The sequence below is a fragment of the Danio aesculapii genome, chromosome 5, assembly GCF_903798145.1.
Source record: "Danio aesculapii chromosome 5, fDanAes4.1, whole genome shotgun sequence".
NCBI lineage: Eukaryota > Metazoa > Chordata > Actinopteri > Cypriniformes > Danionidae > Danio > Danio aesculapii.
In genome coordinates, this window is record NC_079439.1 from 28,250,085 (window position 1) to 28,274,432 (window position 24,348).

The 24,348-nt window shown below is 36.3% G+C and overlaps 1 protein-coding gene across 1 annotated transcript; it reads right to left on the reverse strand.

The window, feature by feature from the left end:
* Nucleotides 1-792: 792 nt before the first annotated feature.
* On the reverse strand, nt 793-22,970 carry htra4 (HtrA serine peptidase 4). Its single transcript, XM_056457839.1, has 9 exons — nt 22,344-22,970; nt 13,422-13,521; nt 10,900-11,104; nt 7,693-7,887; nt 7,561-7,593; nt 4,033-4,147; nt 2,347-2,404; nt 2,169-2,264; nt 793-1,449 (listed from the first exon to the last, which is right to left on the reverse strand). Exons 1-9 carry the CDS (start codon nt 22,753-22,755, stop codon nt 1,284-1,286), a joined length of 1,380 nt encoding a protein of 459 aa, XP_056313814.1. The 5' UTR covers nt 22,756-22,970; the 3' UTR covers nt 793-1,283.
* Nucleotides 22,971-24,348: the final 1,378 nt, after the last annotated feature.

Genomic DNA, 24,348 nt, shown 5'->3' on the forward strand with positions numbered 1-24,348 from the left:
AAGAAAATGAAAAGAAAATGAAATGAAATGAAAAGAAAATGAACTAGAAATGAAACTAAAGGAATAATTGTTGTTTAATTTTATTGGTGATTCCTAATATGAAATTCAGTGGGAATCTTGGCAAGCAGTTTTAAAGAATTTGATGTTTCCCCATTCAGACAGAATGCCTGAGCATACTGCCTGAGAGGCGTTTCAAAAATGGCCGCCAAGTGAGGAATTGAGGAAAAAAAGTGCTCTTATTATCAGTTGTCAGTCAGCGCCCGCTCTTATTTAATTTAATTTTTTTTTCCTGGTCATTGCGTCTTTGCCATAAACAGTATAAATGCAGACAATTGGATATGAGTTGTTTAAAATATGATGCAAGCGGGTCATCAAAAAAATTAGATAGTCACAAAATCGGGATTGACCATATTTAAAAGATCTGCAGTGTTAATGCAGCCTAAGGCATTACTCTCTACAGTGTTTATAGTGCAGCATTTTCAGCATACAGTGTTAAAGCCACTTCACTCCACAGTGAATATGGCTAGAGGTAGAGTAAAACCAGCATGCTGGTCAGTGCGGTGCAACATAATCTTTTTTTTTGGCTCATATTTGTGGCCGTTTTTCTCTTACGCAGAAAACCTTTTTTTATTGTCATTTTTGGTGAATATTTTTCAGCTGCTGAAGATTAAATGCATCAATATTTAAAACACAATGCAAAAGTTTTTTATTAAGTGCTTTCATTAACAGAAATTAAAACATTAAGAAAAGATTAATTTGTGACAGTCAGAACATTGCAATGTTATAAATGATTTATATATATTTTTTAAGAGTTTTAAAAGCATCACATTTTCTATAAAATATTAAGCAGCACAAACTCTTTTCAGCATTGAGAACAAAAAGAAATGTTTTTGAGCACCAAATTAGCTTATTAGAAATATCACGCGACATCAATGACTGGAATAATGATGCTGAAAACTATTTTTTAAATGTTTAAATTGTAACATTATTTCGTAAACCGTATTATTCTCAATGTAGTTCTGAACAAAAAAGAACTGCCCATACACCTTTGAGTGGTAATGAATAACAGTAACATAAAATATACTTTGCAACTTAAAACTCTTAAAAAAATAAACAAAAAAGATGGCAAACACTGTCAGAAGAATATATACAACAGTTCTTACACAAAAGACCTGCATATGTGTGTATCAAACTGCATCAGTGGGCTGTAACACTTCATGATATCATCTGTTATCATTATAATGCTCATTTCATTCAGTTCATTTTAAGAGGCGTGATTCTTATCAGTCCACTTCTCCAGGAACTACTGTTAGTGTGATTTCTTTCTTAGCACGCCGCACCATCAAAGAGAGAATTTCATTCGACTGTACTGCCTGACTCACATCTTCCGTAGAATACACTGGTTGTCCATTAATGCTGATTATCACGTCCTGGTTAAGCATGCCAGCGCTACAAAAAATAAAATAAAATAAATCAGTTATACTCTTCATAATTGTTCAATTCAGTATATATAATTTTGTGCTAATTGCAACAGATAACTGATCAGGTTTTAGATCTAAATCTAAAAAAATTCATACTATAATTTCTTTGGCAAACTAGTTTTGTATAACGAATTCTAATTTGTTCAAGTAGATAAAGCAATTGAAGAGGACACAGCTAATTCCAATATATAAAAACTCACTATCATTTCATTCCAAACAAGTATCAGACTGTTTTTTCTTCTTCTGTGAGATGCTGTTATTGAATAATGGATAGATATTTTGAATAATGTTGGTAACCAAAGAGGCAAAGCATTTTATTCAGTTTGTCAAAATATCTTCTGTTTCACATATGAAAGTGAGTCCGTAATGAAATGAGGGACAGGATATTACAGAATTAAAAATTTGGTGAAATAATTTGTGTTTCAAAACTAGACACTTTACATACAAAAACAAAATACCACAAGGGGAAAGTCATTATAGAACAGGGATGCAGCAGGAAAAAGTGTATTCACTGGGCAAATATGTAAAAGCCCCTGTGGCATCCGATGAGGATATTCAGTAAATCTTGATCTGACTGAAGGTTATGATGATTTGAAAGGGGCCTCTGGGCTTAGATGAGTGTAAAAATAGGTGCAGTAAGGGATAATTGGGAGAGGTGGGATGAGGGGTGTAGGCAAATCTCTTTACCTGAAGGCAGCTGTCCCTGGAATAACCTCATACACATACACTCCTGAGCTCACATCAGGGAAGCTGCTCTCCTTCTCCCTGAGCTCCCTAATCAAACTGATTAAACAAGTGAAGCATCACATCAAAAATGGTGCAAAGTTTATTTGACATCTTCATCAACAGTTTAAAAGAAACTTACGCAGCTGAAAGTTGAAGCATTCTCACTCCCATGTATTTCTTTTTTGTCAGTGTTCTGCCTGTAATGTGAGAAACAGCTGCTTAAAGGGATAGTTCACCCAAAAATTCCTGTTTGAAACTTTCTTGAAACCCATTTGAGTTTCTTCCGTTGAACACAAAAGAAGATATTTTGAAGAATGCTGTAACCTGTTACCATTGAATTCCATAATATTTGTTTTTCCTACTATGAATGGCAACAGTTACAGGATTTCAGCCTTCCACAAAATATCTTATTTCTTCTGTTATTAACAGATGAAAGAAACCCAAAGGTTTGGAACCCCTTAAGGGCGAGTAAACAGTAAGTAAATAACATTTTTTGGGTGTACTATCCCTTTTGAAGAGATTGTTCACCCTGTCTATCACTCAGTATGTTTACATGGACACCAATACCTCGATTTTAATAGAGACAATGCTGAGGTTTACTTTTCATTCGGGGTGCACTATCAAATTCCATTAAAACAACGCTCTCCTATCAGCCCTTATTTCATACTGTCATCCAGTATGTTAGAGTTTGTCACTTGGACATGAATGAAATGTCACTGAATGGAAGTAAAAACTGCTAAACTGCAGTTGAAGTTGTAGTTAAAAAAAATAAAAATAAACACTCAAAATTATATGAAACTTTCGATGAAACGTTGGATAAGATGATGATATATTAAGATTAATCAATCTGTACGCTGTAAAACAATCGTTCTGCCTAATATTTTTAGTTTATTCAAATGAACTTTTCTAGTAATTTAAAAAATATTAATAGTATTAAATATATTATAATGTTAGGATTAAAATATTAAGTTAAACTTTGTATAACTTAAAGTTAGCTGAAAGCTAAATAGCTTATTAAAACAACTTAAAGCAACACACAAATATATGTTGTCTTGACTTTTTGTGATTACAATTTTTACAGTGTACTATAACATGTAAGATAGAACATTTCTAAAAGCAAGTTTTATATATATATATATATATATATATATATATATATATATATATATATATATATATATATATATATATATATATATATATATATATATATATAAGTTCTGTCATCAGTTACTCAACCTTATGCTGAGAATACTCTAAATCAAACCAGAGAGGCTTTTCCGATGTATTTAATTCAAGGCTTTTGAAAAGACATGATCACTTCATGTAATGAATGAACACATTTTAATTTGGGCGTTTAAACATGCATAATCAAACTTGATCAAGGAAGTGCAATCAAGCTTGTTTAGCACATTACTGTAGAACCATTGAGGTGAAAGCTGTGTATTAAGCAGCAGATTTGTGTGTCTTCTAGAACCAAAGAGGTTTGGTGTTGCATGTCAGTCAGGGATGGTTGAGCCTCTGTTTGTACTGGCTGTGCACTCTTTATACGTGAACAAAGCCAACATTTAATCTGTTTATACTTCGTAGTATAAATGCCTTCAGAGGTCTTAGTTTAAACATCTTGATTCAAATAAATGTATTTTTGTCTTTCTTTACAAACATTTAAGAGTTCTGGGGCAAACTGACTTAAAAATATAATTTATTATGTTCGGAAGATAAACAAAAATCTTAGGGGTTTAAGACCACATAAGTATGACAGAATTGGCAGCACTAAACCATAAATTTATTCAAGTAAAAAAAAATAGACTCAGAGTTTGCAGACCTTTTCTTTGTCTTTCGTAGGAATCTGCGAGGAATTGCCGTATTCGGTCTGAGGGAATGGCAAATGATATTCCTGGTGTTACCTTCAGAGTGTTAATGCCAATGACATCCCCATCCTTGAAACCGGAAACAGGGAGCATAACATTGAAATGCAGTGTAATGAATGAACAGCTATCTTGAGACACTGAAGAGATGGTTATCATTGGGTTAACTATTAGTATAATTACTGTATATATGTGTGTAGTGTATACACAGTGGAGATAAAAAAAAATAAAAATAAAGAACTATTCGAAATTACCATAACAGGAGTAAAACTGCAGTTTTCAGCATTTCTTTTTAATCATACTCATCATATATAACCTAAAAACAGTGCACCCGGGAAGTATTCATAGTGCTTAATTTTTTCCACATTTTTCCAGCTTTATTCCCAAATGGATTCAATTCATTTATTTGCTCAATTCTACACACAATTGCCCATAATGACAACGTGAAAACAAGATTTTTTAAAATTGTTGCAAATTTATTAAAAATAAAAAACTTGAAAAATCACATGTACATAAGTATTCACAGCCTTTGCTCAATACTTTGTTGATGCCCCTTTGGCAGCAATTACAGCCTCAGGTCTTTTTGAATATGATGCCAAAAGCTTGGCACACCTGTCTTTGGGAAATTTTGCCCATTCCTCTTTGCAGTACCTCTCAGGCTCTATCAGGTTGGATGGGAAGCGACGGTGTACAGCCATTTTCAGATCTCTCCAGAGATGTTCGATAGGATTTAGATCTGGGCTCTGGCTGGGCCACTCAAGGACATTCACCGAGTTGTTGTGAAGCCACTCCATTGATATTTTGGCGCTGTGCTTTGGGTCATTGTCCTGCTGGAAGATGAACCGTCACCCCAGTCTGAGGTCAAGAGCGCTCTGAAGCAGGTTTTCATTCAGGAAGTCTCTGTGCATTGCTGCATTCATCTTTCCCTCTATCTTGACTATTCTTCCAGTTCCTGCTGCTGAAAAACATGCCCACAGCATGATGCTGCCACCACCATGCTTCACTGAAGGGATGGTATTAGCCTGGTGATGAGCGGTGCCTGGTTTTCTCCAAACATAACGCCTAGCATTCACTCCAACAGACCGGTCTACAAACAGTTCCTTTGTCTTCATGCTTGGTTTGTGCTTTGACATGCCCTGGGACCTTATAAAGACAGGTGTATACCTTTTCAAATCAAGGGCACTCTAATTAAGCTGCTGAAACATCTAAAGAATGATCAGTGGAAACAGAATGTACCTGAGCTTTAATTTAGAGCTTCACAACAAAGGCTGTGAATACTTATGTACATGTGATTTTTCAGGTTTTTATTTTTAATAAATTTGCAGCAATTTCAAAAAATCACAAACATTTTTCACATTGTCATTATGGGGTATTGTGTGTAGAATTTTGAGGAAACAAATCAATTTAACCCATTTTGGAAAAAGGCTGTAACATAAATAAATGTGGAAAGAGTCAAGCGCTATGAATACTTTCCGGATGCACTGTATACTATAGATTAGGCTTCAGTCACAATACAATACAATATACCACTGACTCACAGGAGTCCCTCCAAAATCAAATTTTGTTCATTGTTTTGCTGCCTTTTTATGTTGTAAAAACATGCAACCCAGACTCATTGGGAATATGTGCCTATTTCTACAATTGTTTTTTAGAAATACGTACCCTGAACTATGTCTTGCAGTTTTTGTTTTCACAAATCCACTAGAGTGCACCTTGCACATCTTTGACAAGAGCTGCGTCCCAAATGGCACACTATACACTATGCAATTATGCACTTTGTACTTGTGCACTTACACACTCAACAGCATAGTATATGAATGCAGTGCTGTCTTAAATGGAACACTAATGTTTTTTTTTACTAAGCGGAAATTCAAACCATTTCCCAGATAATGTTTGATGATTGTCAGAGTAGTGAAATATATTACCAAACTACCAAATAATACCTGCCATGAGTATAACCGCAATCATGATCAGGAGGCGGTATAATCACTCTTGTAGAAGAATTTTGCTTTCACAATCCAAAATAAGGTAATCCAACATCTTTGCAGAAAGCCTCGTCCCTTCTGCTACGTGAGCAAAGCAGCGACGGTTGAGTGCGTGAAGTGTCCAACATTCCACACTTCATTTTACCGATTGAATAAGTGGTATTTATATTCATCTAGGTATTTATAGTGCACTTATTCTTTTCAGAATTTCAGTGTGCACTACTTAGAATGGCGTAGAATAGTGCATAAGTATGCGATTTGGGATGCACTTAATCTCAAATACTAGAGCATTTTCTTGTATGTGCCATTTCTCACAAATCCACTAGGGGGCCACTGTGGACATTTCTGGAAATCTGAACAACTCTCTAGCAGACATCTGTGAGAGAAGCAGGTCGCCTTGTTGTCGTGCATAATATATCAGCTTGATATCGACTGACCCACGCACCCCCTTCGATAAAACCTAACGATAGTGTTTTCAAAAGCAAACTAGAAGCGAAAAGCCATTGTGGACCGCGTCCATCTTCCTTGATCTCACACTGCTTTTATGGGTTTTATTTTAACTGATTTACATGGAATATTCCTTCGCCAGTCTCGAACCCCGGTCCACTCCACGTCCCAATTCTGACACAGTTTGTGGTGAGCTACCAAGCAAACCAGTCACTCTTGAAAAGCATCTATTTGGAGGAAAGCAGTCAGCGGTACTGCCCTGTAGTGTTCGTTTTACACACAAAATGCGGCCATACATACCAGTGAGCACACATTTGTCGGTTCTCAAAAATGTTTCCCTGGGCACATTTTCCCAATGAGATCAAGATATACCACAACTAAAATTCAAAAATTGATTGATGATGATTACACCATTTCTGACAATTGGCAATACGTTTTTATATTTTGTAAAATATTTATAAATTATTTAGTCTATGATTTTAATTTTTAATGTGTGTTTAGTGGTTTAAGCTAACAGTATATATAGTGCAGTAATCAGATATCAGTGTAACTAAATCAGCTTGAAATACAGCTTTTTGCTTGTATTGTTTCATTCTTTGATTCCAGGTTTATGGTGCATCTGTGCAGGGTTTTTATTGTCATTATTATTATTATTATTTTTTAACATATTTTAAAGCTCCCATTGTGCACTATAACTGAAAATATTTCTATTGCAACTCCAGATGCATGCTTGAGCCGGAGGCACCTTCAAGGACACATGTTGTGTTTTCTCTTACGAAGATCAATAGACTAATAAAAACCACTGCAGGTAATTTGCCCAGGGTATACTGCATTTCCAGATGGCAGGAGACACAGAAATAGTAGACACTGCACAGTAAGCGACCATGAATACTAACGCCGAATGCTGAACAAATAGCAACAAGAGCGATGATAACCTTGGGGGGAAATTTACTGAAACAAATAGAGATACACAAGCTCTGTAAGCAGCTGAGAGTGAGAATTTTGTTCAAAATATAATGCTGAATAAGAGAGAGAATAACAAATGGTTCTTACCAAGTTTACAAGGGGTCCTCCTGAGTTGCCGTACTGCGAGTGGAAATATGGACATTCTATTTATTTTCATAAAAACACACTTGACTGTCTTGTCACACTAATATTGAAATGGTGTCTGTGTGAAATGGTTACATTAATGATGGCATCTGTTTGAATGTACTCCATATCAGAGTTCTGCAGGCCAAGTTCATGACCTCCTCGGTGGGTAGTGCTGATGATGCCGGTGGTCACTGTGTTTTGAAGGGAAAACGGGCTTCCTACGGCCACTACAAACTCCCCTGGCCTCAGGTCTGATGAACGACCAAGTAAAAGCACAGGGAGGGGAGTCTATAAAGACACAGAGTGAAAGAGAAGCACTGTAGTTTATTATTTTTATCAAAATGCATTTTTTATCCATTATTATGCTCTAACTGGTTATTTTGACACAGAAATAAAAGAAGATGAAAATGCTAACTACCTTACTTAAAATCATTATCAAGATACTTATAGTTAAATGACTTACAGCAGGAAAAATAAGTATTGAACACGTCATGTTTTTTTCCTGGGAATAATAGGAGCCGGTGACATGGAATTGAACCAGATTTTATATAAACACACACACAGCACCAAGCAAGCGACAGCGACACACAGCATCGCGCTCTCTCGCATTCACACACATACACACAAACATAGACAGCACCAAACAAGCGACACGGCTTCACGCTCTCATTCACACACACACACACACACACACAAACACAAACATAGACAGCACCAAACAAGCAACACACAGCATCACGCTCTCTCTCATTCACACACATAAACACACATGCGTGCTTGCTCGCTCGGGAGCGATTTTGTTAGACCGCCGCTCCCATTCAAATTACACCAGAGTTACCGACTGCTCCCGCGATTTATTCGGAAATTTATTCCTGCGAATGCAGACCTCTATCCAGAAGTATCGCTGTAACAGCTGAGAGGAGAGAAAAAGTCACGTATCAGTATCAGTGAAAGACTGTCCAGCAAAAACACGCAGTGAAAGTGTACACAGTTTCTGCGTTTTTAAGTAGTTGGAGCGTTGTAAATACTCGTGCTCGCCTCCATTGCCATAGTAAGCTACGGCGACATAGCGCATATGAGATAAATGACGTCAGGACATAATAACCGGTTATGATTATTACTGAACCGATACTGAATTGTCCGCATCTGCATCGCGGTGCACCGAAGAAACAATTAATTTTGAAGATTGCAACACTTCTGTGCATATAGCCTATTCATAACAACCCAATCTACATCAGCTCTGCGTGACAAAAAAAGTTTTAAAACATAGCATTACCTTTCTGAGAGAAATACTTCAGCCATGGTATCGTCCTTCCTCCAGCGTGCAAAAGTAACCCCAATATTTGATCCAGGATTTTAAAAAAGTTTCGATTCAGCATGTTTTTACCGCTCACTCTCGCGCTCGCTCTCTCTCCCGCTCGTGAACGTGCAGCACGTGTATGCACAAACGGCAGAGCTGCGTACAAACAGGTGCGCAGTAGCTCCAATCTGCATTTGCTGACAGACAGTTTGAGCTACGTATCAGAATATTTGGAGATGTCTGCCCGACACTATTTTAATTGAATGAACATTTAGTCTTATGCCTTACACAGAATATAAAAATACATAAACATACATTTAGATCATTTACTTTAATCAATACTATTGGAATGTGAAGAGACTTTCAACCAGAACAACAAAACTGTTTCTGAAGACAATCACCTACTGCACCTTTAATTAGTAAACTACTTGAATTTTTTTTTCTCTCATATATGGATTTTTTTCATTATTACCTGCATCTGGTGAAAATTTGAAGTCAATGGCACCTTTAAAAATAATGTTTTCTAAGAAAACTGGTGACATGTTCAATACTTCTTTTCCCCGCTGTATAATGATTAGTAAAACAGCTAGACTAAAGACTAAATGTTTAAAAATGTAATTTTTTGGGGGAAAGATTTTATTGTATTGTAATGTATAAAGACATTGCAAGTGAAATAGTCACAATTATAGTTTATTGACTGTATCATCATCTCGCAATTGGAGAAAAAAAATCTCTCCGAGCATTTTTCGTCATACATTTCGATAATGAAACTGGACACTTAACGACTTGGTTGAGGTCAGTGTACAGTCAGATGACATTCTAGTTCTCATGCTGTTTTACTGGTGTATTTCTGCGGCTGTAACTCAGGGTTAAAAAAAAAATTCAGTAAGCTGTATTTTATTTTACAACATACCTTCTCCGGTTTATCCATAATTTTAGCTATAAGTAGTGCAGTTCAAGCACTCAGTGTGTTGTCACTTGAACTGAGGCCATTACAGACTTATACATTAACATTTACATAATTTCAACATGGGCATTTTTATCACCACAGCAAACAAAACAACAACTTCTCTATCTTCTGTGCTGTCACCCTTATAGAGGAGTCTAATAAGTTTCCCTGAAATGTTTGAAGCCAGCAGCCAGTCTGATCCTGAGCCTGTCTCTGCCTGCCTGCGCTCTGCAGGGTGCATTTCTATGACTTGAGGCTGAAGCACCAGGCTTGATTAGCAGCGCTTCTAGAGCAGGACGCTTTTACACTCTGTCCCAACCTTGACTCCGCAGGCTACTGCTGTGGGGGCCTGAGCACTGCAAAAATAACAGATTGCCATCTGCCTCCCCAGCACATTTTCTTCACTTTTCTCCTCCTTTTTGAAACCACATGCAGCCATACACAGTCTGGGACTGCATTAAAGTGATTACCAATCATTGTGCTACATGCTGTTGCTATGGTCTGGGTTATGACGGGACGTTATTGGTGTTGGCAGATGATATTTTGTGCCGCTGATCAGAGCTTGACTTTGAAGACGGTCTTAGGAGTTGCTTCTATATCAGTCAGAAAGACTTTTTTTTTTTTTTACGTGGAGAGAAATTTCAGGGTTGTGTGTAGTTTGTGTTTACAAAGACATAATGTCAGTGGCAAACAGACATGGTTACAACATCACTTGGAATATAGGTGGAAAAGTTGGAATTTGTAAGACCTGAGAGAATCAGAAAGCAAATTAACTATGTCTAGAAGCAGAATCTAATTTCTGGTGGCACGAGCCCTTGCTGACTCCAGAAACATCTGCTGGACTGCCTACCCAAGATTAATTTACCTCCAGCAGCTGTGAAGCTAGTCGCTTGATAATAAACCAGAGGGCCCGAGCCGTAATATTCCAGGACAACATTTTTTCCCCTAAAGCAACAGAGGGTATTTTGATCGCTTATGGCTTCTGGAGGCTGTATTGTTATTGGTTAAGTCATTCATCCATGTCCCCTGATTCAGATTTTGGGCTTCTTACCTCTGAGTCGATCTTGATAAGAGCAATGTCTATTTTCTGATCCACATCTTTGATTGTGGCATCATAGATCATGCCATTTTTCAGCTCCACTTTGATGCGTTGCTTATTAGACAGTACGTGTGCGTTAGTGACGATCCACCCGTCCTCTGACACTATAAAGCCTGAACCACTGGACACAGGGACGTCTTGGTTGGAAAAAGGCAGTCTGGAAGTAAATATAGTATACATTTATTACTGTATTATTATTGCAATTAATGACATTTCAAATAAATACTGCTATTTTAAACCCCTTATTAATTAAAAAAGCCTAATAATCATTTAATAATAATGCAGTAAAAATGGCAGTAATGATGCTGGAAAAAAAGTTTATTAAAATTAAAGCTTTTATATAGTTTTAAATGGTAACATTTCAAAATGTCACCATTTTAGTGAATCTTTGATCAAATGAATGTAGTCTTAGGGGCCGATCACACCGAACTCACTTTTTGTGTTGAGAGGCGCCTTTTTTTGAATGATCTACTAAAGGCTGTGAGTGTTTTGTGTGCTGCTTATGTGCGCCTCTCGTTTTAACCTCTTGCTGTGCCTTGCGTTTTTGCCCTTACGCGCTGTGCGCTCGCAGTAAAAAAAAAAAAGACAACTCTGAGTGGAAAAACGCCTTGTCAGTTGCGTCTTTTTCATTCTCCAATCAAATGAAAGCAGAGGCGGGGTTTCCGTTGAGGTGCCTGCAGTGTTTGTGTTGTCAAGACAACAACGGAAACTTTTGAAGATGGAGGAGAGACTTGTGGTTGCTGTTTTGAGTTATGCGGAGCTGTATGACTCACAAATCTTGAAAATCCCTATATTATAAAATACAGTTGAGGTCAGAATTATTAGCCCCTCTTTGATTTTTTTTTTTTTTTTTTCTTTTTAAAATATTTCCCAAATGATGTTTAACAGAGCAAGGGAATTTTCACAGTATTTCTTACAATATTTTTTTCTTCTGGAGAAAGTCTTATTGTTTTATTTTGGCTAACATTTATTTTAAAACATTTTAAGGTCAAAATTATTACCCCTTTTAAGCTACATATTTTTTTTCGATGGAGCACAATTAAGAGCCCAATTTTAAAGAGCATTTAACATTCTTTTAAATTGTGCAAGTGTTTAAAGGTGTAGTATGTAAGTTTGACACCCAGTGCTTGAACTAGGTATCGCACTCCTGGATCAAAACACATTTTCACTCGGCTTCTCCTCTGAGGAGTCTACGCAAGTGCAGGTTGCCAGATTTATGACACCATCAGGAGTGTGCCTGACTATCGAGCCTAAAGGCTGATTTCAATTCAAATCACTAAAAGTAATGGCACACGATAGAAGAAATATTTTCCAAAATAAAAGGAATTTTTGTCCTAACCAACACCTGAAATTTCTATTTTAGAAACAACTTCTATTTCTCACAGGTGAACAACAGGATAAACTGTGATCACCTCACATACACCTCATGTGCTTTATTCAGTGTTAAATGTTAATAATGAGAGTTTAAATGCCATTTTACTTGACATTTATTGCCATACTAAAGCAGCAGATTTGAAATTGAACTTTACAGCTGTGACTCACTGGAAGCCAACAAATATCAATCATTCAGTATGTACATATAATAATGTTAAGGAGGTTTAATATGTATTAATTAGATTGTAAACCTTACCATTTTGTTGGTGTGCAGTAAGTGCACTATTCTGTGCTTCTGAATGGCTGTATTTAAATTTCTATCATGTTTCATCAATTTCAACAGCCAAATTGCTTATCACTGCAAATCTTGCCAGGTAGCATTTTGTTGGGACACAGGGCTACAATGTGACCTGCTCGCCTAATATTTACATTTGTAATATTTATATTATTTGCTAATTAATAACCACCTCATGTGGAACTCTGCATCTCATTTCAGGGCCGTTACTGTCCAGCAGACATTGCTTTTTGGTTGCAGGCGCATACTCTGAGAGCCTTCCTGACTGAATGAATGGAATATGTAGTTTTCCAATAAGGCAACCTGGAGTGCTGAAATATATTTGGCTAAACTGGCATTGAGTGGGTAAAAATGACCAAAACAAAGTCAGACGTTCCGGCACACAACGCACACACATTTTTTAAAGCAGAATATCTGACTTCAGCATTGTTTTTCAGATATTTTCACTGCATGTTTCTTAAATATCTGCAAACATATTCTGGTATTTTTATGCTTTAGAGTCCAAATCTTATATACAGCACCTAAAATGTTTGTTGGTGGTAACACTTCATATTTTCTCACATAATAATACACCAATAACTAAACGTATGCAAAATTCAGTTATTCTCTAAACAAACATTCTGATCTAAACAGCAGTATACACTCTCTGCTCTAATTTCTGAAAGTCTGCCTAAAAACAAACACGCAAAAACAATTATATCACCATAATTTAATCACACATCAAGAGTTGAGTCAGAGCCAGCCTAGAAAACCAAGCATCTACTCTCTGCTCAGCATCTACACAACCAACACCATCTGTCCTTACCGACTAAAGAGTTCTAGATGGACCACTGCAGGGGCGATCTTATCCACCACATCTGCTATGAAGTTAAATTTGTAGCGCATGCTGCTTGGATTTCGAGATCCTTTAAAGGAAAGAGAGCAGACAAAAATGACACAAATTAAATTAGAAAGTATCAAGCACAATATATATTTTCAACATCGACATCTTAGTATGTGCAATGTCAGGAAGGGATTATAGTTGACCAGGCACCATAGTTAAAAACACATGATTTACAGAGTCATTGCATAGTTAACCTTTATTTAGTGAAAGTTTTTTTATTATTTGCATGTTTTTAAAGAGGTAGTTCACCCAAAATAAATATTACTCATCCTCCAATTGTTCCAAACCTGTTTGAGTTTCATTCTTCTGCTGAACATAAAATAAGTTATTTTGAAAAATGTCAGAAACCTGTAACCATTGACTTTCATAGAATGTTTTTTCTTCTTCTTTCTATTGATGTAAATGGCTACCAGTAACCAAAGTTCCAACTTTTTGGTTCAACAGAAAAAAGAAACTCATAAAGGTTTGAAACCACTTGAGGGTGAGTCAATATTAACTAAATACATTTTTTGGGGTGTAATAACCCTTTAAGACTTGTGACTGAGCATTTAAGCACATGAAGGTCCTGTGAAATCAAAATTTTAATAGTTTAATAACTATCTAATTTTAATAGTTCGTATCAACATGTTAGTCTTTTGGCAATCTATAATCTAGTGTGCTCCAAAACAGTGACAAAATTCAATTTTAGAAGATATAAACATTCAAATCTTTAGGTTTGTCACTTCCAGCAACAGTATTTTTTGATGTCACCTTATACTTGATGTTTCTCATGTTTTTCTGACCAATCAAATGCTCTGTAGTATCTGATTCGTCCCGCTCTCTTCAAAGCGCTATTGCTTATGCTAAAAAAATCTGTAATTTATTCAAGTCAAAAAGTGTTCAAACTGAAAGTTCTCCTAAACTAGAGATGCCCAAACTAGGGCCCGTGGGCCAAAGTTGGCCCATAGTAACCTTTGATTTGGCCCGCCAACCCATCTGAAAAGAGAGGGAGAATGATGGGAAATGGGGCAAATGCCTGCAACAGAGATCATCACTTCTTTATTTTATTATTATTTTGTCGCCTTAATTGGATAGTAGTGAGAATACGCTTATTTCACACGGCCGCCCATTTTAAGACACGAAAGCGAGGCTGCGGTGGGAAGAAACCCGGAAGTGTGGGATCAGCACTGTAAACATCGCAATAACATGCTGTGTACTACAAACCTACAGCTGTTTCCGCGATTTTAAAATGCAGATATTGTGTAAACATCACTTTAATATCATTCAGTTCAGTTTAATTTAAACAATTAAAAGCATATTAGGCATCAAACAACATAACAATCTTTTTTAGAGTAATACGCCAAAGTGTCATAGTCTTCGTTCATGGCAGCAGGTAAACACGCTTCCCTGCTTCAGCCTATGTAATCCGGTGAGCGAATAAAACAGTACAGTTCTCTGTAGCACATCCTTGTGTTGTCTGTAATAGTGTTGTCACAGTGCTGAAGTTTTAAAAATGTCCATTTCCTCATGAACAGCGCTGATTTGCCATAGTACTCACCAGTGCTCAACAGAAATGATGGTGATTGGCCGTGAAGGTAATCAGCTCACCGATTCTCACCAAGCGCAAACACAGAGACATGGACATTGGAGGGTTAAAGTCGTGAACATCAGTCGATCAGCGTGTTGCTTGTCTGTGCTTTCGCTCGGTAAACATCGGTGAAGTGCCGTGAACTGATGACCTTCACGACCAATCACAGTCATTTCTGTTGAGCACATGAACACAATGGCAAGTCAGCGGTGTTTAAGAATGCCATCAACAGTGCTTAAATGTTAACGGGGAATTTTTTTTTATTTCAGTACTGAAATTTTGTATCTTTACAAGTCTAATATAGTGAATCAGTTCATGAACTTGAGTTTGATGAACGGCATCTAAAATTTGTGTTTGGCAAAGAAAACGTTAGCTAACTAGTGCCATTTCCCTTAACTTAGCTAAAAATGAGGTCCAATATCCCTTTTTATTTGCACTATTCATTCAGAACGGACTTTTGAGTCACCCGGAAGGCGGTGAAAGTATAAATTTGTGTCACTTAGCTGTTAAGATATACAGCCAGGTACACAACATTCCTGTGTGACTCGGGCGATACTTCCGGGTTTCTTCCCACCACAGCCTCGATTTTGCTGTTTAAAACGTGAAATCAGTTTATTGACATTAAAGTTTGGGGAGCAGAGAGAGAGGAAGCATCAGCATACGACCTCAAGCGGAAATCGAACTCAGGTCGCTGTGTGCACCGGAGTGCATGTGTCGATGCACTTTCCACTACGCCATTGGCACAGACAGAGTTCATCATTTCTAATTTATCATAACCTTTTGTTAGTTTAATTGTTGAGCTACAAAAAAAGCAAACTGAAATTAAGTGATTTAATGCTGTGAACGAATCAGATGTTTAAAATATAAATGCTGTCTGTCACTCAACAGATCGATCAAGGTGAAAGCAAGTGCAGCTTGACTTGTGTTTTCCACTTTTTAAAACTCCATTTGTGTTATAAATATGATTGTTTTTATTGTAAGAAGTTCATTGTAAAATGTAAAAATGTATAAATAATTATTAATATGATTAAAGTATTTTTTTATATATGAATAAACTTTACATATGAATAAACTTTATATATGAATAAACCCACCACCCTCAATCAAATTTTTGGCCCTTCATAGGAAAAAGTTTGGGCACAACTGACCTAAACGCATATAAAAAAATAATTGAAAATTATATAAATAATTAAATTTACTATGTACAGTGTAAATATGATGTCAGGGTTAATAAATCCTGGTATCGCGGTAACGTCATGTGTGCAATGTGCAGGTATGGTCTGCTTCAGCATAAAGTGGATCATATGCGAGAGTTGACATGGGCGACAAAACATACGGGAACCTATTGAATTATGCAGAAAACTGTATTTTAAAGTGGAGAAATGCCTCGGTATTACTGTTATAGACTGTGGCTGTCATGAGTCCGACGAGTTCAACAGCTATGACTGGCATAGTTGTGATTCAAATAGAATGCAATTGGCAGGTTTTAAAAGGGGGAGGGGCTACTCTATGTCCCCGTCTGTTAAACATTGAACTTTAAACCACTTCAGGGAATTTTTAAAGTCTGTTACTTTAACAGAGATGAACTGTGTTTATTTATTTATTTATTTATTTATTTATTTATTTATTTATTTATATTGTGAAAACAACACAGTGTTTATTTACATACAATTAATCAATTTGTGACAGTGCTATTAAGACTCTTCAGAAAACCATAAAGAACTGTTTATTTGATTTGCTTTATATCTTGGCCATGCTGTATTTATCTATGCTTGTAATTAGATAATTATATCCATAATTTAATTAGTTTGCTATATTCAATGAATATAAGTAAGTAAGTAAGTAAGTAATGTGATAGAGCCAATTCAGTGGATGGGCATGATTAGAAGGCCATGATGGGCAAGGACCGATGGAGGGAATTTGGCCGAAAATCCGAAAAGACGGTGCTCACTGACAGTACAGTGTCCACTTCACTTTCTTGGGGCATTAGGACTCACACAGACAAAATTTGAACCAAATATGAACAAAGTCATCACAGAAAAATTGTGAATTCTTTCAAAATAGAGCTATTCACATTATCTGGTGAAATTGTATTTATATCGTATAATATATAGCTAAAACACTAAATACTGCAATATCAGTTTTTCCCAATTACGTTGCGCCTTATTAGACAGATTGTTATCATGGAAAACTTGCCTACTAACAAATTTTCTTAACCAAGCCAAAAACAACAAAAAAAAAAAAAACACAACAAAAAACACTTGCAAGATCCAAAATCTAAAATGCATATCAAAATGTCAGAATATACTGTAGCTCTTGAACATGCATCAACAATAGTAACGTGTGGGCGCAAGCTATGAGTAAAGCAAACAGGCCCTGTACAGCTCATTTCTTCACCCTGCAACCTGAAGTCACTGAGGGAAAACTTGTCACACAGTCTCCACAGAAATTGATGTTACATGCTTATCTCCAAGTCTGTGGCAGCTGACAGCCGCTGTGCTCCTCAGAGAGAAAGTCAAGGTCCAGACATTACATGTATAGCTTTCCCTGGAGAAAACCTCAACAGGTAAGCACACACACACACAGATATATATGTAGTGGTAAATGAGCTATTGTGGCACTAAACCACCAATGCAGCACATTAAAACCTAATAGGGAAAGCCATAATTGTTTAAATCATCATCTCTTTTCATACACTGTCAAAAAAAAACATCTGATGCTTCATAAATGCAAATTTGTGATGTGATGTGTGAATAGAAGGTTTACGTAATCCATCAAACATGTTAGAACTAGATGAAATTGGTCTTCCCTAGGCTATTTCGGCATACTGGGTCTACTTTTAGAGCAGAATAGTTTGTGACATTGTGTTTTCTAGCCCTTTGGGGACCCCCCTGAATTTGGCAAGGCATAGCTGACAGAACATGCCACATGGTTTTCATAGATGGATCACATATCCCAAGGTATATAGCTGTCATAACAAAACAAATGTGAACCTCATGGCCAGTTGCCAGAAAACATTTGTATGCATAAAAGCAGGGGTTCCACCTGAAACCTAAACTTTATCATTGAGTTCAAAAATGATTCGGTTTTTAATTTGACACAAAACATATCAAGTAAATCTTAATTGGTGTGTTAAGCAAAATATGCATTCTGTACATCATTTATGACTTTGTGTCTATAATGCAGCCTAAATAAGTTGTCCATATCCATATGTAATATACAGTGACTATAGAACATCATCATTCCTTGTGAAAATCTATACCTTTACTCACGTTACACCCTGCTTTTGAAAGACCTTCGGGATAAAGTATAGAAAGGCACAGGTTAGGTACAAAATCCCACAAAAACATTTCAAAGGCTGCAAAAGTTATTGGGAATGTGATTTGATTTTAGGCTCAATGACATATCAAGGAAGTATTTCAAAGAGGTATGGTCATTTTCTTTTTTGGTGCAATTGAAAAAAAAAAAAAACTGATTTATTAAAGAAGTATATACTCACCGGCCACTTTATTAGGTATACCTTACTAGTACCAGGTTGGACCACTTTTTGCCTTGAGAACTTCCTTAATCCTTAGTGGAATAGATTCAAAAGGTACTGGAAATATTGCTCAGAGTTCATATTAACATGATAGCATCACACAGTTGCTGCAGATTTGTCGGCTGCACATTCATGATGGGAATTTCCCATTCCACCACATCCCAAAGGTTCTCTACTGAGTTGAGATCTAGTCACTATGAAGGCCATTTGAGTAGAGTGAACTCATTGTCATGTTAAACAAACCTGTCTAAGATGATTCGCACTTTATGACATAGAGCGTTATCCTGCTGGAAGTAGCCATCCGAAGATGGGTACACTGTGGTCATAAAAAGATGGACATGGTCAGCAACAATACTCAGGAAGGCTGTAGCCTCAGTTTCCTGTTCTTAGCTGACAGTAGAGGCACCCGGTGTGGTCTTCTGCTGCTGTAGCCCATCCGCCTCAAGGTTGGACATGTTGTGCATTCAGAGATGCTCTTCTGCATACCTCGGTTGTTACGAGTGGTTATTTGAGTTACTGTAACCTTTCTATAAGCTGGAACCGGGCTGGACATTCTCCTTTGACCTCTGGCATCAAGAAGGCATTTGCACCCCCACAGAATTGCCACTCATTGGATATTTTTTTTATCTTTATCATACCCTTTTCTGTAAACCCTAGAAATGGTTTCCTGTGGAAATCCCAGTAGATCAGCAGATTCTGAAATACTCAGACCAGCCCATCTGGCACCTACCATGCCATGATCAAAGTCACTTAAATCATCTTTCTTCCCCATTCTAATGCTCAGCTAACTGCAGCTGATCATCCTGACCATGTCTACATGCCTAAATGCATTAAGTTGCTGCCATGTGATTGGCTGATTAGAATTTTGTCCTAATGAGCAGTTAATAAAGTGGCCGGTGAGTGTATTTATTTGCTGATGATGTTACCCTTTCTGAAATAACAGGGTGCGCAGAGGTATGCAATTACAAATTTAGGCAGATAGATAGTACAGCCTAGCTTAATGTGCAGACCTAATGTTTTGATGGGACACACCTTTATTGGTCCTCCACCTTCCACAGAATATTACATATAAATACATTTGGAGCATTTAACAATTGGAGGATGTGAAGAGACTTTCAACCAGCATAACAAAAACCTTTTCTGATAACAATCACCAAAATAAACAAGTAATTGATTTATGGTATACATATCTTTTTATGTCCAAATTACATTTCATCTGTTTAAGATAAAAGGAACGACAATGAATACAACAGGTGCCCACAGCGGTCAAGCGGGATTTTCAGTGAGAAAATTCAATTTAAGCTTGTGCCTTCACAGTCATCAGATGACATCAGAGGACTTTGAATATAGAGCATGATGATGAGTCATCTGCACTTTGTCATTTATGAAGCTTGACAGCATCTGCACCCCATCTACTTTTACTCTATAGAAGAGAACACCTCCTAGAAGGTTTTCCATGGAAGAATGAGGGTCAGTAAATTACAGCAGGATTTAGATTTCCTGTGAACTGCCCTTTTAAAAGCAGTTATATAATTGCTTATCGTCACATCATTCTGAAGCATTAATTTGCTTGATTCTCTGATAGTAAAAAAAAAACATCTACCACTGTTCAAATATCAGCTGTCAGTGCTGTATCAGATCACCTTAAATTGTTGAAAACTATAAAGAAAAGAACACGGTAGGCATTTGACAAACATTTGTGTTAAAACATGTCTCAAGCTGTGAGAAAAAAAACACAATATGATCACTTTCATTTGGAAATTACACCACAGGTATCTTAGCATAATAATCATGAAGGCATTTAAAAAGCTTAATAACCTAAAATGATACAGTTTTTGGTAGTTATAACAATATAATTTCAAGATTTCAGTCATTTTTTTTTAAATCAACATGGCAATAATAATGCTCAAAACTGCTCTGTGATCAGGCTTGTAACAACAAGTGTTAAAGAAAGAGTTGACTTCAACCAAGCCCTTCCCCTAAAATGTGTAAATCTGCTGAATGCCAGCATTGGCATGCGCTCAAATGAATGCTATCAATGTTCCCTTGACATTGAAATAGATTTGAAATGCTACAACTCTTTTACTGCAGAGGTTTGTGGGTAGAGTCATAAATCTATTATCACGTAAATGCCTGCTTTTACTTTTTTATGAGGGGATTTGGTTGAATTTTGCATGAAGCTGTTAAGTCAAGCTGCACTCACTCATATCTGATATGATATGCCCCTTGAATGACTTTTTGATTTTTTTACTTTCTCACTTTTAAAAAGTAGCTATATTATATAACTGTAGAAATTTAGGTGGATTAGACCTCAGAAATACAAAAATTGTGTTTGAAATAGACATTTTATGTAATGCAGCTGTGAGAATTTGTAGATTAAATTGTATTTTTTTTTCTTTATGATTAATTTTATTTGAATGGAAATTTGAAACTGAAACCATGGCATAACTAAGCAATCAATAATCTGTTGATTAACACTTTAACTACCCCACCAAAAAAAATAAATAAATAAATAAATAAAATTGGATTGCCTTTCTCAACTCCTAATGGCGCTATTTAACACACTCAATTTTTTTTCCAACACATCCCATAATTTCTAAAATATCAACCTCTACCAAATGGTAGATATGTCGGTTCATGGTAAAAGTCCCGGAATTAATACATTTAATATGAAAAATCTGTGCAAGACCAATCAAAATAAAAAATCAAAATAAACCATTTTTGAATACTAAATCATCTTTATTTTTTGAAGTATGCTATAAAATATTTTAAATTCTAATTTAACATGATTTTGATTTTATCGTAAAAAAACAACAACAACAAAAAAAAAACAAGTGTAGTAGTGCAAGTAAGATTTTTTTGTAAACCAACAATGCTGTGTGTGTAAACCATTATTTAAAGCAGTCATTCTTTAAATGACTTTAACACTCATTATTTAAAACAGTAAAAACATGGTCAACCGTTTAGTTGAGCGGCAGTCAAATGGTTAATCATTGTTTTAATTATTTTAAATGTAAGGGATATCATAATTATAGCAGTTAAATGCCTGGCAGAAATCATTTAAATGAATAAGCCCAATGATGAATAATAGCAGATCACATTATTGTACACTATTTATATTTTTACTTGTGGAACTATTTATTTGACTTTTAACAGTTTTGCAATAAAAGTAAAAATTTTTGCCTAGGTACTGTTTAGTTTTTACATGAATCATTTTAATTTAAAAAGGATTATCATTTAAAATGGAATAATTTACTACAATGCAACATGTAATAAACAGAAATGGTGCCAGGAAAAACCATTTTATTTATTTAGTTATTTTTAGCAGGTTTTTTTTTTACTGTTTTTATTCACTAGAATGGTTTTAAATGAAAATGTCTTCAAAATAAAGGTTCATCGTAAAGTAAAGTTTATTTTAATCTAATTTATTTTAGCATGGATGGTTCTATAAAGAGCCTGTAACCTCCATGGAAACTTTTCATTCCATAAAAGGTAGATGTTTTTGATATTTGATTATTTATGGCAACAGCAATACTGCCCAACCTTTATTTTAAAGAATGAAATTCCTTTATTTTATGAGTGGATTGCAAAACGTCATTCGTCAAATTAGATGTTTAAAGAAATTTATTACATTGAATTTAAATTGTTACGTCGACAGAACAACTAGCTTCCAGTTAAGTGATTATCTTTTGTCAAACCTGACAGGCCGGATGTTATGCACGTTTTTTCATTCCCTCACCAGTCTCACAGGGCCCTCTCTGGATGAAAATGACAGCAGGTATGCCGCTCATCTCAGCGCGTCTGTTCTCCGCTTTGAGTCTACAGATGCTGGGGTAAGTCCTGCCGTCGCTGCCGCACACGGGCTCTTGGGAGTCGCAGACGCACGTGCTGCGTTCAGCACTGTGCGCTTCACAGGTCATTCCCACACCGCACACTCCAAGTCCACCTTCTCCACAATAGTCTCCCTCTCCCGCCGCACACACCGAACAGCAGCCACAGCTGTCCTTCACCACGCCGAAATAACAAAACTCCAGAGAAGATGAGCAGCGGGACAGGTCGCACTGTTGCGCGCATGTAGAGTGTCTCTTCCGTAGATCGCGCGCATGCAGCGTCGAGGCCATGAAAACACAGGCCAGCAGCTTCCACATCATGAACGGTAATACAAATATCGACAATATATATAAATAAGTAAGTGGAATTTCAGTTTCATGTAAGCTTCGCTCTGACAAAGTCAGTAGATATCGTCTTGCTTAACTCCAAACGGAAAAGGTTCAAGTTTAAACTCACGAATACTTGCATACTGTTTAAATGTCGTAGGCTATATAATGACTCTCAAGTTGTGGCTCGTTGTATCACCTCTTTATGAACAGATATAACATGCTGAAACGCAGATCTTCAGAGTTTAGGGTCTTCAGGAGAGGAATTTAGGGAGGAGCATAAAAAGTTTAGCTCTCAGACATAGCAGAACATCACAATTAAGTTTATAATCTGCCCCCTCACTGCATAGTATGATAAATAGCCTAAATGTATATTTCATTGTAAAACAGTAGATCTGCTACAGGTTAAGGTAAAGTTGCTTTTATTTTCATACATTCGTTCATTTTTGAACAGTGACAACTTGTCACAGGGTTTCCTATAATGTTTACCATGCTATTTTGAATATTCGGTCTGAAATCACATGCAAGTATGACTTCAAAACAACATTAGGACAATTTAATTGACAGTAAACAATGTTGTACCTTGATAGTGATTAGCTGCTAATATAATTTTCCAATTCAGAATTTGCAACGAATACTTTTCTGGAATTATATTATTAAGGAGAAAGTCTGCATTTGTGAATGTAAAACCAACTTTACCTCAATCTGCTACAGTTTGTCCTCTAGGCATGGGCCTGTATAAGATTCTGACGGTGTGACAACCTTGGATAGAAACATCACGGTTTCACGGTATTGTGATTACTGCTCTAGAATATATTCTTTTTCAATTCTATGAACCCTTATTTGTATAGCGCATTTACAAGATTGTGTCAAAGCAGCTTCACGTAGAAGATCATAGCAAATTGAAACAGTGTCAGTTTAGTTTTCAAAGTTTAAGTTCAATTCAGTTTAGCTCAGTTCAGTGTGGTTTAATATTCACTGCTGAGAGTCCAAACACTGAAGAGCAAATCCATCGATGCGCAGCTCTACAGGTCCCAAACCAAGCAAGCCAGTGGGGACAGCGGTGAGGAAAAAACTTCACCAATTGGCGAAAGTGAAGAATTAAAAAACCTAGAGAGAAACCAGACTCAGTTGGGCATGACCATTTTTTGAATGTCTTGGTAAACAACAACAACAAAGGGGAATTTATTTGTTGTTGAACACAATATATTTTATCTTGAGAAACGTTTAAAATGTTTTGGACCAGTAAACATGTCAGGCTAAGTAATTCAAATGAATCATTGACTTCTGCTGTCTTCATTAGTTTAAAAAAAACATAGATTTATATAAAATTGAAAATTTCAAACAGCATCTTTGGAGATCTTTTCTGCTGTAAATGTAAAAAATAAACCTGATTTAACGTCTCCAAACCGCGATTGAAGCGTCTTCCTTTATAATAGTTCTGACACGCGGCTGTGCTGATTAAGTGCATCTGAAGTAAATCGCTGTAATTCATAACACACATGCTCTGTTTTAAAATATTTTCAACTTGTAAAACTCACTCTTGATCACGTTTGATGATGATTAATGATCCTAGCGAACTGAACA